This window comes from Sapajus apella, unplaced genomic scaffold (assembly GCF_009761245.1).
Source record: "Sapajus apella isolate SASKATOON/1434 unplaced genomic scaffold, GSC_monkey_1.0 scaffold37, whole genome shotgun sequence".
Classification (NCBI taxonomy): domain Eukaryota; kingdom Metazoa; phylum Chordata; class Mammalia; order Primates; family Cebidae; genus Sapajus; species Sapajus apella.
In genome coordinates, this window is record NW_022436977.1 from 22096512 (window position 1) to 22114065 (window position 17554).

The 17554-nt window shown below is 41.9% G+C and overlaps 1 protein-coding gene across 5 annotated transcripts in view; it reads left to right on the forward strand.

The window, feature by feature from the left end:
* The window catches only part of TTBK2 (tau tubulin kinase 2), a 171867-nt gene that overhangs the window by 143868 nt on the left and 10445 nt on the right, over positions 1 to 17554 (forward strand). For all 5 annotated transcript variants that reach the window (XM_032297734.1, XM_032297735.1, XM_032297736.1 and 2 more), the window contains one exon: positions 13862 to 15132. In XM_032297734.1, coding sequence (XP_032153625.1) covers positions 13862 to 15132 — 1271 coding nt within the window. The remainder of the gene's footprint in view (positions 1 to 13861; positions 15133 to 17554) is intronic.

Sequence of the window (17554 nt, forward strand, 5' to 3'; positions counted from 1 at the left end):
TGAGACGGAGTTTCACTCTTGTTACCCAGGCTGGAGTGCAATGGCGCAATCTCGGCTCACCGCAACCTCCGCCTCCTGGGTTTAGGCAATTCTCCTGCCTCAGCCTCCTGAGTAGCTGGGATTACAGGCACGCGCCACCATGCCCAGCTAATTTTTTGTATTTTTAGTAGAGACGGGGTTTCCCCATGTTGACCAGGATGGTCTCGATCTCTTGACCTTGTGATCCACCCGCCTCGGCCTCCCAAAGTGCTGGGATTACAGGCTTGAGCCACCGTGCCCGGCCTCACATTCTTTAACTCTATTATGTTGTGTACTAACTTTTGCTCTAGCATCTTTCCAACAGCATTCTGGTGTGCCTTCCTTCATGGAGGCTTTCTAAAGCCTAAGCTCTATTTCTCCTAGTATTTTTTTGCCCTGTCTCGATGCTGTCCTATTGACAAAGATTGTTCTCATGGTTCTCTTACACTACTGCAATGTTTTCTCTGACAAGTTGTTGATAGGTTTGTATTCACGTATGTGATGTTTGACCTTATTTTTAGATATTTTTGAACTATTTTTCTTTTTATTTATTTATTTTTGAGATGGAGTCTCACTCTGTCACCCAGGTTGGAGTGCAGTGGCACGATCGTGGCTCACTGCAACCTCCGTCTTCTAGGTTCAGGTGCTTCTCCTGCCTCAGCCTCCCATGTAGCTGGGATTACAGGCACCTGCCACCACGCCCGACTAATTTTTTTTTTTATTAACTGAAAGTCTGTAATGAAATATCAGCTGCATCAGTTGTGTACTTATTTCTAAGTTTTTTGTCTCTATTTTAGAGGTAGGGTCCTGCTCAGTCACCCGGGCTGTAGCACAGTAGAACTATCATACGTCACTGTAACTTCGAGCTCCTGGGCTCAGGTGACCCTCCCATGCCAGCCTCCCAAGTAGCTAGGACTACAGGCATGAGTCACCACACCCAGCTAATTTTGTTGTTGTTGTTGTTATTTTGTAGAGACAGGCTTTTGCCATGTTGCCCAGGGTGGTTTCAAATTCCTGTGTTCAAGTGGTCCTCCCATATTGGCCTCCCAAAGTCCTGGGATTACAGGTGTGAGCTACTGCACCTGACTAATTTAATCTTTTGTAAGATGGGATCCCACTGTGTTGCCCAGACTGGTCTCAAACTGCTGGGCTCAAGTAGTTCTCCAGCCTCAGCCTCCCAAAGTCCTGGAATTACAGACATGAGCCACCATGCCCAGCCAGTGCTTCATTTTAATATTACCTTTAGAAATGGTATAAATGCGGCTGGGCACTAGTGACATCACCCATATGTTATCCAGTGCTATTGCTGTGTAACAAAGTAGCCCAAATTTAGTATCTTTAAACAACAGTCATTATTTTGCACAATTTCTTAGAGCTAGAAATGCAGAAGTGGCTTTAGTTCAGTGGTTCTAGCTCATGCCTGGTCTCTCATGAGGAGTTTGTCAAGCTCTTAGCCAGGGTTAAAATAAACTTAAAAGTTTGGCTGGAAAGGGAAGGTCCACTTCCAACTTCACTCACATGATTGTTGGCAGGCCTCACTCAGTTCCTTACTGGCTGCTGGCCAGAGGCTCTAGTTCCTCACTATTTGGGCCTCTCCATAGTTGACATGACATCTAGCTTTCCCAGTGAGTGAGGTGAGAAAGAGAGATGGGGGAAGAGAGGTGAAGACAATGCATCCCCACCAAGATGGAAGCCACAGTCTTTTCTAATCTGTCTCAGAAGGGGCATTCCATCACTTCTGCCATATTCTACTGCTCACAGAGACCATCCCTGTAACCCCAACAGTGGATAAGGGTCTATACAAGGGTGTGAATACCAGGAGACACCTCTGGGTCATTGGGAACCATTTTAGAAGCTGTCCACCATATTACCTTACATTTATATTTTATAGAATATTTCCCTCTTTGATCTTAACAGCAACTCCATGGGACAAGCAGAGGGAATATTATTATCTCTTTTCGTACTGAGAGCACTAAGCCTCAGGAGACAATCCATGAAGAGTCAGACACTGGTAGACTAGACTTGGTGTTCGTCCCCCATGCCAGGAGATTGCACCTTATGCCAGTCTTCTGTCCTTCACACCAGGGCATTGCCAATGCTGACTATACTGAAGGACTTTCCTAATTGACTTGTTTCTTAGAGATCAAGAAGAGGAAAGGGGGTTTAAAATAATGCACAAAGAAGGAGCAGGACCAAAGGAAAAAGAGTAGCAGAATTTTTAATAATCTGTTAGCCAACATCTATTGAGAGAATTCCTCTGACTGTATTTACAGGACTACCAATACCAGCAGTAATAAAATTTAAATTAGCAGTTACTTGCATTGCCTTAATTATGTTCATTTCTTCCTACCAGTGAAGTATCTGCTAATTTCCATGCTTTATGTTATAGTTCAGGGATAACAAGTTGACACCAACCTCTCAGGCTGGCAATGAAAACTTACATCTAAACCGTTACCTTAAACAACCTCAAGTAATTGTAATGGGCTCTTTACAGAAATGAGGACACAGACATATCTGCCTAGGACTGAGGAGTAGAATTTTGGATATCTTTATTTTTTCAACTTTTCTTTATTTTCTAATTTTTTTTTCCATGGTAAAGATGCATTATCTTCATAATTATGGAGGAAGAAAAATTAAAAATCTTCCTGGCAAGATTAAGGAATGCTTCAAAAATAAGTGGAGTTTGAATAAGGATTAAGTTTGTGGGAGGGTGTTGTGAGAGTGTCAGACAAAGAAGAGAATGTGCAAAGGCCCAGAGGCCTGAAGCACCAGACATCAATGCATTTAAATAAATGATCCAGAAATGTTAGACAAAAGAAAGAGGCTGAAGACAAGCTTTAAAAGGTAAAGTTATAAAGGGCTTTGCTTGCCATGCTGAGATATGTGGGCTGTGGGACAAGAAACTGCCACCATTGAGGCGGTGGAGTAATGCGCTCTTTGGCAGCAAGGTAGGGGAGAATGGGCTGTGAGGAGGGTTTGGTGCTAATCCAGACAGATATGATGAGGGCCTAAACTGTGAAAATCTCAGTGAAGATTTGAGAGACATTACAGTGGTAAACTTTATTTTAAATAGCAGTTCCGGCCGGGCGCGGTGGCTCAAGCCTGTAATCCCAGCACTTTGGGAGGCCAAGGCGGGTGGATCACAAGGTCAAGAGATCGAGACCATCCTGGTCAACATGGTGAAACCCCGTCTCTACTAAAAATACAAAACATTAGCTGGGCATGGTGGCGTGTGCCTGTAATCCCAGCTACTCAGGAGGCTGAGGCAGGAGAATTGCCTGAACCCAGGAAGCGGAGGTTGCGGTGAGCCGAGATCGCACCATTGCACTCCAGCCTGGGTAACAAGAGTGAAACTCCGTCTCAAAAAAAAAAAAAAAAAGAAATAGCAGTTTCATGTGGCTTTTCCTGGCATGCGTCACTAAAAATACAAAAATTAGCTGGGTGTGGTGGGGCATGCCTGTAATCCCAGCTACTCAGGAGGCCGAGGCAGGAGAATTGCTTGAACCCGGGAGGCAGAGGTTGCAGTGAGCAGAGATCGCTCCACTGCACTCCAGCCTGGGTGACAGGGTGAGACTCTGTCTCAAAAATAATAATAATAAGCATTATATAAGTTCCATCCATGTTGCCATGAATGACAGGATTTTGTTTTTTTATGGCTGAATAAGATTCCATTGTTTATATATACCACATTTTCTTTTCTTTTCTTTTTCTTTTTCTTTTTTTTTCTGAGACAGAGTCTCGCTCTTTCGCCCAGAGTGGAGTGCAGTGGTGGCAATCTTGGTGCACTGCAACCATCACCTCCTGGGTTCAAGCAGGTCTCCTGCCTCACCTCGAGTAGCTGGGACTACAGGCACACACCACCATACCTGGCTAATTTTTGTATTTTTAGTAGAGATAGCATTTTGCCGTGTTGGTTAGGCTTGTCTCTAACTCCTGACCTCAGGTGATCCACTTGCCTTGGCCTTTCAAAGTGCTGGGATTACAGGCGTCAGCCACCAGGCCCGGCTGATATACCACATTTTCTTTATCCACTCATCTGTTGTTGTACACTTGGGTTGATAACATATTTTGGCTATTGTGAACAGTGCTGCAGTAAACGTGGGTATGCAGATATCTCTTTGATATACTGATTTTCCCAGTAGTGGGATTGCTGAATTGTATGGTAGTTCTATTTGTAGTTTTTTGAGGAACCTACATACTGTTCACCATAGTAGCTATAGATTCCCACTGTATTAATCTGTTTTTACGCTGCTGATAAAGACATACCTGAGACTGGGCAATTTACAAAAGAAACAGGTTTAATTGGACTTACAGTTCCACATGGCTGGAGAGGCCTCACAATCACGGTGGAAAAGCAAGGAGGAGCAAGTCACATCTTAATGTGGATGGCAGCAGGCAAAGAGAGCTTGTGCAGGAAAACTCCCCCTTATAATAACCATAAGATCTTGTGAGACTTACTCACTATCAAGAGAATAGCATGAGAAACACCTGCCCCTATGATTTAATTACCTCCCACTGGGTCCCTCCCACAGTACGTGAGAATTCAAGATGAGATTTGGGTAGGGACATAGCCAAACCATATCACCCACCAACAGTGTATTTGAGAGTTCCCTTTTCTCTGCGTCCTTGCCAGCATTTGTTATTTATTGTCTTTTTGATGATAGCCATTTTTACTGGGGTGATATAATTTCTCATTGTGGTTTTGATTTGCATTTCCCTGATGACTAGTGATATTGAGCATTTTTTCATGTATTTGTTGGCCATTTGTATATCTTCTTTTGAGAAATGTCTGTTTCGACCATTTGCTCATTTTCTAATGACACTTTTCTTTTCTTTTCTTTTCTTTTTTTTTTTTTTTTTTTTTTTTTTTGGCTGTTGAGATGTTCGATTTCCTTATATAGTCTGGATATTAATCCCCTGTCAGATGAGTAGTTTGAAGATGTTGTCTTCCTTTCTGTAGGTTATATTTTCACTCTGTTGACTGTTTACTGTGAAGCGGGTTTTTAGCTTTATATAATCCCATTTATTTTTGCTTTTGTTGTCTGTGCTTTTGAGGTGTCATTCATAAAGTATTTTCCTAGACCAACGTTCTGAAACATTTACCCTATGTTTTCTTCTAGTAGTTTTATAGTTTTGGGCCTTGCATTTAGGTCTTCAGTCTATTTTGAGCTGATTTTTATATAGGGTGAGAGATGGGATCTAGTTTCATTGTTCTGCATGTGGATATCTAGTTTTTCCAGCATCATTTATTGAAGAGACTGTTCTTTCCCCAATGAATGCTGTGGTGCCTTTGTCAAAAATCTGTAGATAAATGGATTTATTTCTGGATTCTCTGTTCTTTTCTGTTGGTCTATATGTCTATTTTTATGCCAGTACCATGCTGTTTTGGTTACTATAGCTTTGCAATATAATTTGAAATTACTTGGTGTTATACCTCCAGCTTTTGTTTTGTATTTTTGCTCAGGATTGCTTTAGCTATTTGGATTCAGATTGTTTTTTCTATTTCTGTGAACAATGTCATTGGTATTTTGATAGGGATTGCAGTGAATCTGTAGCACTTCAGGTACTGTAGACATTTAAACACTATTAATTTAGCAATATTAATCATTCCAATACATAAGCATGGGATATCTTTCCATTTTGTTATGTGTCTTCTTCAATTTCTTTCATCAGTGTTTTATAGTTTTACTTGTAGAGATCTTTCACTTCTTTAGTTAAATTTATTCCTAGTTATTTGCTTGCTTAACAAATAAAATACAGCAAATCTAGTAGATCCTGCATGATCTACTTTATTAAAAAATTTTATTTTTGTCTGCCTGAGTTATTCAAAAGACTTGTCTTCAAGTTCAGAAGTTCTGCCTTGTCTAGTCTGTTGTTGAAGCTCTCAATTGTATTTTTTTTTATTCACATTGAATTCTTTTTTTTTTTTTTTTTTTTTTGACGGAGTCTGTCTCTGTTGCCCAGGCTGGAGTGTAGTGGCATGATCTCAGCTCACTGCAATCTCTGCCTCCTGGTTCAAGCGATTCTCCTGCCTCAGCCTCCTGAGTAGCTGGGATTACAGGCACAAGCTACCACACCTGGCTAATTTTTTATATTTTAAATAGAAATGGGGTTTCACCATGTTGGCCAGGCTACTCTGGAACTCCTGACCTCAAGTGATCTGCCCTCCTCAGCCTCCCAGCGTGCTGGGATTACAGGCCTGAGCCACCACACCTGGCCCATTTAATAACTTTAGTGCTAAGATCTGTTTGCTTTTTTATGATATCTATTTCTATTGAATTTCTCATTGAAATCATGAATTTTTTTCTTATGTTATTGAATTATCTTTTTTTTTTTTTTTTTTTTTTTTTGAGACAGAGCTTCACTCATGTTACCCAGGCTGGAGTGCAATATTGCGATCTCGGCTCATCGCAACCTCCGCCTCCTGGGTTCAGGCAATTCTCCTGCCTTAGCCTCCTGAGTAGCTGGGATTACAGGTACACACCACCATGCCCAGCTAATTTTTTGTATTTTTAGTAGAGACGGGGTTTCACCATGTTGACCAGGACGGTCTCAATCTCTTGACCTCGTGATCCACCCACCTTGGCCTCCCAAAGTGCTGGGATTACAGGCTTGAGCCACCGCGCCCGGCCAAATTATCTTTATTATCTTGTATCTCACTGCGTTTCTTTAAAATTATTTGTTTTTCTAGGATTTTATATATTTCCTTATGATTGGGGTCTCTTACTGGAGAATTATTGTTCCTTGGGAGGTGTCCTGTTTCCTTGCTTTTTCATGTTTGATGTGTCCCTATGTTAATTTCTATCCATCTGGTGGAACAGTTGACTCTCCTAATTTTATGGAGTAGGTTTCATAGGAAAAGACCTGGGTCTTGGGGTATCAGTTGTGGAGTACCTTGGCTTTGATGTTAGGGGATGCAATAGTGTAGTCTTAGGCAATTTCTTCAGCTGTAACCCATGCTAGTGATGTTTGCAAGTGTCCCTATGGCCTAAGGTGAGAGAGTTTTTGGCAGTGTTGGTATGAATTTTCTGGGTGTGGTCTCAACAGGCTGCTTCTCAGGTCAGCGTATGTATGTGCACACAAGTGGATCAGCCAGTTTGGAGTCTGGGTCACTGGGGTTGGGGCCACAGTGCTGTTACTCTGGCCAGGGACATGGGCTCATGGCTGCTTGGCTCCTCTGGGAGGCATACATACATACAGTCTCTGCAGGCTGTTTCTCAGGTCCAAGGCACAGGTGTGCAGCTGCTCAGCTGCCCTGGGGGTATGTCTGCCAGGACCTGGCCTGAGCCAGCTGGCCCTGAGTGCTGGCAGATACACTGACCTGAGGGTGGGTCTGCCCTGTGTGGGACTACCAGACTGTTTTTCTACCTAGAAGTGTGAATGTTAGGGGTTAGTTTTCCTGCTGTGAAGGACTCGAATCACAGCCGATCCTGAGCCCAGGCTCCAAGCAGTCAGGGTCATGACATTGTAGCCACCAGCCACCTGTGTGAGCTTGGTGGAATGAAGATGGAGCCCAATGGCTGGAGAGGTGCAGTGGCTTCTGGGCCCCAGAAAAAGGTGCACTCCAGAAGTGCCTCTGGTGTAAGGGTGGCACTAAGCTGTGGCAGCTTGGCTCACAGGGGTGGGCGGTAATGCTCACCTTGTTTTCCTAATCTTGAGCAAAGCAGCTGTGTGAATTTTTGGCAGTTTTCCAAACTGGGCTCCGGGCCTACAAGGACTGTGGGATTCTCTGGTAGTAGGGATTGTAGGTGTTTGCAGTGGCAGTGAGGGCTGATGAGGGTCTTCTGCTTACCTTTTTCCCACAACAGAAAGTAGCTCTTGACTCCAGCCCAATCTGGGCTTAAGAAATGGGGAAGCAGAGGCTGGGTGCCTCCATGCTGCCTTCCTGGGCTTTTTTTTTTTTTTTTTGAGATGGAGTCTTGCTCTGTCGCCCAGGCTGGAGTGCAGTGGTGCTATCTCGGCTCACTGCAACCTCCACCTTTCTGGTTTAAGCGATTGTCCTGCCTTAGCCTCCCAAGCAGCTGGGATTACAGGTGTGCACCACCACTCCTGGCTAATTTTGGGGTTTTGTTGTTGTTGTTTTTAGTGGAAACAGGGTTTCACCATTTTGGCCCGGCTGATCTCGAACCCTTGACCTCAGGTGATCCACCCACCTCAGCCTCCCGAAGTGCTAGGATTACAGGCATGAGCCACTGCACCCAGCTGCTTCTGGGCTTCTGAACATCACCACCTCTCCACTCTCCCACTGGACTCCAGGGCTATCCCTTTCACCCTCCAGTCAAATATTAGCTGTTTGTTTGTTGCCTTGGTCCTTTCTTGTGGGGAGGAGAGTACCAGGTGCTTCTAGTCAGCCATCCTGTTCCTAATTTCTTTTCATATGGCCTCTTATCACTGCTGTGTACTATTTCTTAATTGAAATTAAAATTTGATAGATAAAATTGTGGTTCAGTAATTGTCGTAATTTTATTTATAATTTTCAACATTTCTATAAAGTATTATATAAAGCCACTTTAAACAAAAGAGATCTGTGGTGGAATTTGAATGGCTAAATTTAACTTTTTAATAGCTGAGGCTGTATAAGGTACCAATAAATTATTCTACTATGTATATATCTGCTAAATTATTTGCCTTTGTCAACAAATAAAAATGAGACATAGAAATTTAATATACAACATTATTTCCATTTGGAAGTTAGGCTATTTGGAATGAATGTTGAGTTTCACATAGTTTTATCTTAGAAACATTACAATCCTTGAATGAGAGAAAAGTAAAAGAATAATCTGTAAGTTAAAATGCAAATGGTAGTTGGTATGCAGTTCATTGTTTCTCACTAGTGGCTAGTTTGAAACATGGGGTGACTGAAAAATAGTGAGGCTGCTTTACCGGAACTATTAACTCTGACACTAATTTTAGTCAAACTTAGTACTAGGCATTAATAGAACTAAAAAACCATGAAAGAAATGGAAAATATTGAGATCCTTTTCTAATTCTTTAGAAAGATATACATAATACAATTATAGAACAGAAGAAAGGAAATGATTGAATTAATGCTATAATGAAATGTTTGTAAATTATGGAAATTAAAGACATAAAAGATGCATATGGCTTAATGGCAGATTATTTATTTGGTTCATTTGTACAGTGTTCCAAGTATGAGAACTGCTTTTATGTCTTCATAGTTTAAGGAAGCTATTTGCAGCTACACTTGGAATTAGCTTTCTCTTCTCCATACTCAACTGTTGATCCTTGGTTTTCTCCTTTTATTTTGTCAGATATTGCAGACTTAGTTTCTCAGACTTTATTTGAGTGTGTAGTGCTTGTCAGTAGGCTGTACTGTGCTGTGCACAACTTTCAAAATCCTGAAGTCCTATCTGTGACTTCTTGGCTGTGTTTTTCTTCATTTGTGAATTTGTGTTAGTAATAGTATTCTGAATAGGCACAGTGGCTCATACCTGTAATCCCAGCACTTTGGAAGGCTTAGTCAGGAGCACGTCTTGAGCGTAGGAATTCAAGACCAGCCTGGGCAGCATAGTGAGACCCTATCTGTAAAAAAAATTTTTTTAATTAGCTGGATATGGTGCTGTGTTCCTGTAGTCTCAGCTACCTGGGAGGCTGAGGTGGTTGGATTGCTTGAGCCCAGGAGTTGCAGGCTGCAGTGAGCTGTGATTGCACCACTGCACTCTAGCCAGGGTGACAGCAAGACTCTGTCTCTAAAATAATAATAATAATAATAATAATAATAAAATGATAATAGTACCCTATTAAAATATAAAGAAACTATGAAATGAGGTTTGTAAAAAATGATTTGGGGAATATTTTATGAAATTTAAAGTCCTATGGAAATATTATATGAGAGTAGTTTATGCAGTTTATTGTAATTGCTCAGAATCTTTTTAAGAAAAATTCTCCTGTCTGGTGATTCATATATGTTTATTATTGTTGTTGGTTTTTTGTTTGTTTGTTTGTTTGTTTGAGGCAGGGTCTTGCTGTGTTGCCCAGGCTGATCTCAAACTCCTGGGCTCAAGCAATCTTCCTGCCTCAGGCTCTTGAGTAGCTGGAATTATAGACACAGGCCACCATGCTTGGCTCATACATATTTTCTATGTATAAAATTGTCACTCTCTTTTTTTATGCCACATATACATACACATTTATATCTTGAATCTAAAATGAGTTAATCTCAGAACTGTAGAAATTAACCCTAGCTTCAGTCTCAGAAGGCTGATGGAGTTTTTTTGTTTTTTGGTTTTTTTTGAGAAAGAGTGTTGCTCTCTTGCCCAAGCTGGAGTGCAGTGGCATGATCTCGGCTTACTGCAACCTCCGCCTCCCAAGTAACTGGGATTACAGGTTCCCACCAACACGCTCAGCTAATTTTTGGTAGGTTTTTTTTGAGACAGAGTTTCGCTCTTGTTTCCCAGGCTGGAGTGCAATGAGGCGATCTAAGCTTACCGCAGCCTCTGCCTCCAGGGTTCAAGTGATTCCCCTGTCTCAGCCTCCCAGTAGCAGGGATTACAGGCATGTGCCACCATGCCTGCCTAATGTTGCATTTTTAGTAGAGACAAGGTTTTTCCATGTCGGTCAGGCTGGTCTTGAACTCCCGACCTCAAGTGATCCACCTGCCTCAGCCTCCCAAAGTGCTGGGATTATAGGCCTGAGCCACTGTGCCTGGCCTGGATTTGTTTGTTTGTTTTGTTTTGAGAAGTGGTATTGGTCTGTCACCAGGCTGGAATGCAGTGGCACGATCTTGGTTCACTGCAGCCTCCACCTCCTAGGTTCAAGTGATTCTTCTGCCTTCGCGTCCCAAGTTGCTGGGACTACAGGTGCATACCACTACACCCAGCTAATTTTTGTGTTTTTGACAGAGACAGGGTTTCACCTTGTTGGCCAGGATAGTCTTGATTTCTTGACTTCGTGATCCACCTACCTGGGCCTCCCAAAGTGCTGGGATTATAGGCGTGAGCCACCATGCCTGGTCCAATTTTCGTATTTTTAGTAGAGATGCGGTTTTACCATGTTGGCTAGGCTGGTCTTGAAATCCTGGTCCGGAGTATTATTTTTATAGTACTGCTGTGTTCATTTTGGCTGATGTACTTAAAATTACATATAATAATGAGGTGACTGGGTTTTTGGGTTTTGTTTGTTTGTTTTGGAGACAGAGTCTGGCTCTGTCACCCAGGCTGAAGGGCAGTGGCATAATCTCAGCTCACTGCAACCTCCGCCTTCCGGGTTCAAGCAGTTTTCCCACCTCAGCCTCCCAGTAAGCTGGGATTACAAGTGCCCACCACCACACTGGGCTAATTTTTTGTATTTTTAGTAGAGATGGGGTTTCACCATGTTGGCCAGGCTGGTCTCGAACTCCTGACCTCAGGTGACCTACCTGCCTTGGCCTCCCACAGTGCTGGGATTATAGGCATGAAGCCACCATACCCAGCCCAATTTTGATTATAGGCTATCATCTCCCTTGTTATTTGACATTTAATATAATTTCACACTTGCTTTTCATATCATGGTCAATTTTGTGTCCATTTACTAAGAAGTAAATTTTGAAAAGTGAATTACTATAAATTTTAGATTTCAACATCACTTAAAAAATATACTAGAAAATTGCCATCTGCCTAAATATATTTTAGAATAATTAAAATAAAACAGAGGTATGAGATAACTTCCTGAAGGAAAACAGCACCAAGAGAACCTAATGCTTTTTCCCAAGATCATTTTAGATTTGCGCTTATTCTAAAAGTTTAGATCTAAGCCCAAATAGCCTGTCTTGGATTAGCCTGAAAGATCCTCAGGACCCTGCTTCCGTTTTGGAGCTATTCCAGGACATTAATTAGATGTTTTTTTCCTGGGCTGGGCTTAGGACAAGGTTTACATATCCATGAGTTTTACATATCCATGTGCAACTAATAGTATTCCTGACACAGAGTGAAATAGATCTAAACATGTTAGCTGACCCTGGAACCGCATAGTTTCTTGGCGTCTTTGGACTAGAGATTGAATCTAAACTAAATCTCCCATGACTACTCCAGATTCATTCTGTATTGTATTCAGACCAATTTCTGTAGTTTTCCTGGAACTTAATGGGTCTCATTAAGTGATTTAAACTTACTTGTTTTCTCAAAAAGACTTTTTTCCTTTACCTGTTTATATAGTTATTTTCAGCCTACTTACATGTCACTTTAGGTGATATGAAAATATAAAAACTTTAGGTATCTTAAGGAAGGACATTCTTATTAGATAATGAATCGTATGTCATATAGAATTAAAACTACTTCAGTGAAAGGGGAGTAGATTTTTACTTCTCATAGGCTTGATCTTTAAAAATTGGCCCAGTGTGGGCTGGGCATGGTGGCTCACGCCTATAATCCCAGCACTTTGGGAAGCTGAGGCTGGTGGATCACCTGAGGTCAGGACTTCAAGACCAGCCTGACCAACATGGTGAAATCCCATCTCTACTAAATATACAAAAATTAGCTGGGCATGGTGGCGGTCACCTGTAATCCCAGGTACTCAGGAGGCTGAGGCAGGGAGAATCGCTTGAACCCAGGAAGCAGAGGTTGCAGTGAGCTGAGATCACACCATTGCACTCCAGCCTGGGCAACAGAGCGAGACTCCATCTCACACACACACACACACACACACACACACACACACACACACACACACACACACAATTGGCCAGGTGTGGTGACTTACACTTGTAATCCAGCACTTGGGAGGCTGAGGCAGATGGATCACTTGAGCTCAGAAGTTTGAAACTAGCCTGATCAGCATGGTGAAACCCCATCTCTCCAAAAAACACAAAAATTAGCCAGGTGTGGTGGTGCATGTCTGTAGTCCCAGCTACTTGGGAGGCTGAGGTGGGAGGATTACTTGAAGTTGGAAAGCAGAGGGTGCAGTAAACCAAGATTGTACCACTATACTCCAGCCTAGGTGACACAGAGTGACCCTGTCTCAAAAAAAGAAAAAGAAAAATTGGGAAATCATAAAACACTTGTAAATACTTTTGTATGTCTTTACTTATACGAAGATATAATCTAGTATTTAATAGAATTTATGGAAAACAAAATGCATGAAAATTTGGAGTTTTTCAATGAACAATTATTTGCCAGTAAGTTTTTTCCTATAATCCTATATCTGGCTTCTGGCAGGAAATAGATGGCATACTCAAAGGGACTTGGAGATAATTTAATGTAAGGAATTTTTTACAGATGTATGAGCAGAGTTAAAAGAGCCAATGGGACCAGCAACAGAGGGAGCCATTCCTACCATGATTCCTGGAAGGGGAGTAGAAGTAGGTGTTAGCCGAACCTGGCGAGAGTGGTAGCTGAGAGAGAGGCCACAAGAAGGGAGCTGTGGCCAGGATAGTGGAATGTAGCCATCACCAACACCACAGTCCTCAGTGGGGAAACAAGGAGAATCATTACCCAGCCTTCTCTTTCCTGTAACACTCTGATTCTCTGTTGGTACCATCCATTGAGCAGATCTAAACACAAATCAGAAAGCAAGGAAGCACATATGGTGCAGTCCTTAGAAATTAGTCTTCCAGGGCCTAAAGCACACCAAAGAAGGGGCAGGAGTAAACCTACAGGGAGAGACTGTTCTGCACAGTTTCTGAGTAGGGTATCTTGAATGTCATTCATTGTTATTCAGAATAGTTCCATTTTTCATGTAAGTTGGGCAGACCTGGTCAACATCTGTGTTCTTCCTATAAATTAGAATTTGAGGTGTTAAATCTCAACATCTCTGTTCTTCCTATAAATTAGAATTTGAGGTGTTAAACCTCAGTATCTTTATTGATATTTTACATAATTACATTTTAATTTTTCTCCCCCTTCTCCAGATTACAATTCCTAGACCTTCTGTGGCATCTACGCAGTCAACTTCAGGAAGCTTTCACTATGGTCAGCAGCCAGAGAAGAAAGATCTTCAGCCCATGGAGCCCACTGTGGAACTTTACTCTCCAAGGGAAAACTTCTCTGGCTTGGTTGTGACAGAGGGTGAACCTCCTAGTGGAGGAAGCAGAACAGATTTGGGGCTTCAGATAGATCACGTTGGTCATGACATGTTACCCAACTTTAGAGAAAGTAACCAATCTCAAGCTCTGGGACCAAAAGAACTTCCTGATCATAACAGACTGGTTGTGGGAGAATTTGAAAATCTCCCTGGGGAAAATGAAGAGAAAAGCATCCTTTTAGAGTCAGATAATGAAGATGAGAAGTTAAGTAGAGGGCAGCATTGTGTTGAGCTCTCCTCTCTCCCAGATTTGTTAATGGTGGAAAAGGATCACTCAGCTACTACTGAACCTCTTGATGTGACAAAAACACAGAATTTTAGTGTGGTGCCAAATCAAGACAAAAATAAGGAGGTAATGAAGCTTCTGACAGTTGGAACTTCAGAAATTTCTCCCAGAGACATTGACCCACATGTTGAAGGTCAGATAGGCCAGGTGGCAGAAATGCAAAAAAGTAAGATATCTAAGGATGATGACATCATGAGTGAAGACTTGCCAGGTCATCAAGGAGACCTCTCTACTTTTTTGCACCAAGAGGGTAAGAGAGAGAAAATTGCCCCTAGAAATGGAGAACTGTTTCATTGTGTTTCAGAGAATGAACATGGCGCCCCAACCCGGAAGGATATGGTTAGGTCATCCTTTGTAACTAGACACAGCCGAATCCCTGTTTTAGCACAAGAGATAGACTCAACTTTGGAATCATCCTTTCCAGTCTCTGCAAAAGAAAAGCTCCTCCAAAAGAAAGCTTATCAGCCAGACCTAGTCAAGCTTCTGGTGGAAAAAAGACAATTCAAGTCCTTCCTTGGCGACCTCTCAAGTGCCTCTGATAAATTGCTAGAAGAGAAACTAGCTACTGTTCCTGCTTCCTTTTGTGAGGAGGAAGTTCTCACTCCCTTTTCAAGACTGACAGTAGATTCTCACCTGAGTAGGTCAGCTGAAGATAGCTTTCTGTCACCTATCATCTCCCAGTCTAGAAAGAGCAAAATTCCAAGGCCAGTTTCATGGGTCAACACAGATCAAGTCAATAGCTCAACTTCATCTCAGTTCTTTCCTCGGCCACCACCAGGAAAGCCACCCATGAGGCCTGGAGTAGAAGCCAGGTAATGCTGTGTGCTCTCCCTGTGTTAAGTGTAACACCATTTCTATATCTGCTTTATGTACACCATCGATGGTATCATTTCTGTGTTGCCTGCTTCTTGGTATCTTTCTTTCCTTCCTTTCCCAGGCCTTACAGCCTAGTGCAGTGGAAGTAATAAGATTGATCCAGGTTAATTCTTTTTTTTTTCTTCCAATTTATTGTGGTAAAATACACATAACATGAAATTTAGCATCTTAACATTTTTCGTTTTGTTTTTTTGTTTTTTTATTTTGAGACAGAGTCTCACTCTCGTACAGGCTGGAGTGCAGTGGCTCCATATCAGTCCACTGCAACCTCTGCCTCCTGCCTTCAAGAGATTCTTGTTCCTCAGCCACCTGAGTAGCTAGGATTACAGGCATCTGCCACCACACCAGGCTAATTTTTGTATTTGTTTGTTGGTTTGTTTTTAGTAGAGATGTTGGCCAGGCTAGTCTCAAACTCCTGGTCCCAAGTGATCCACCTGCCTTGGCTTCCCAAAGTGCTGGGATTACAGGCTTGAGCCACCATGCGCAGCCATATCTTAATCATTTTTTTTTTTTTTTTGAGACAGTATTTTGCTCTTGTAACCCAGGCTGGAGTGCAAAGGCGCGATCTTGGCTTACCGCAGTCTCCGCCTCCTGGGTTCAAGCAATTCTCCTGCCTCAGCCTCCCAAGTAGCTGGGACTGCAGGTGTATGCCACCATGCCCAGCTAATTTTTGTATTTTTAGTAGAGACGGGGTTTCACCATGTTAACCTGGATGGTCTCAGTCTCTTGACTTCGTGATCCATCCACCTCGGCCTCCCAAAGTGCAGGCATTATAGGCGTGAGCCACTGCGCCTGGCCCTTAATCATTTTTAAGTGTACAGTTCAGTGGTATGAGGTACATTCACATTGTTATGCAACAATCCCCACCATCTCTCTCCAAAACTCTTATATCTTATAGCTTATAAAACTGAAACTCTATACCTGTTAAACCAGGGGTCCCCAACTTGCAGGCCACAGTGTGCAGCCTGTTAGGAACCAGGCCACACAGCAGGAGATGAGTGGCCGGTGAGTGAGCATTACTGCCTGAGCTCCGCCTGCTGTCAGATCAGCCATGGCATTAGATTCTCATAGGTGTGTGAACCCTGTTGTGAACTGTGCATGTAAGGGATCTGGGTTACATGCTCCTTATGGGACTCTGATGCCTGATGATCTTGAGGTGGAACAGTTTCATCCGAAACCATTTCCCACCCGTCTATGGAAAAGTTGTCTTCCGCGAAACTGGTCCCAGGTGCCAAAAAGGTTGGAGACTACTGCATTAAACAATAAATCCCCATTTCCTTCTTCCTTCCAGACTACAGCAACCACTAATCTACTTTTTGTCTCTATGATTTTGACTGCTCTAAATACTTCCTATGAAGTGCAATCACACAGTATTTGTCTTTTTGTGACTGGCTTATTTTACTTAGCATAGTATCTTCAAGGTTCATCTCTGTTGTAGCACGTGTCAGAATTTCCTTTTTTAAGGCCGAATGACAAGGAGGAAGTTACTTTTACCGTTTGTTTTCTGCAAGCCTTACAGCTACTTGCCCTTCATTTCCTGCATTATTATCTTCTTTTGTATTTAGCTGACTTTTTGTAGCAAACCATTTAAATTCTCATTTCCTTTTGTATATATTCTGCAGCTATTTTCTTTTAAGTGGTGTTACATTTAATATTCTTGTTAGAACACTTTCATTTGGATTTATATCAGCTTAACTTCAATATCATGCAATAGCTCCACTCCTTTCAACTGTTGATGTTACAAAATTACACCTTTATACATTGTGTGTTCAAACACATAAACCAATAATTTTAAAAATGCATTAATCTCTTAATATAAAAAACAAAATGTGAAGCTACAAACCAGTGTTAGAAAAAGAAAGTATTGGTTTCTTAAATAATGCAGAAAACAAAAAGTGGAGTTACAGATTTCTTACAAGAATATTAGCTTTTATAATTGTCCATGTATTTGCCCTTATTAAGATCTTTCTTCATATGCCTTCAGGTTCCTGTCTGGCGTCCCTTCTTTTCAACCTACAGGACTCCCTTTAGCATTTCTTGCAAGGGAGTTCTGGTGGTAACAAACTCCCTTAGCTTTTATCTGAGAATGTCTTAATTTCTCCCTCATTTCTGAAGGACAGTTTTGCCAGATAAAGGATTCTTAGTTGACAGTTCTTTTAGTATTTTAAAAGAAGTACTTTAAAGTACTAACGTACTTTCAGCCTCCAGTGTTTCTGGTGAGAAATGTTCTGATAATTTTTTTTTAAATCTCAAGATTCTCTTCGTCTTTTCTCCTGACCTTATGATCTGTCCGCCTAGGCCTCCTAAAGTGCTGGAATTACAGGCGTGAGTCACTGCACCCGGCAAACCATTATTTAT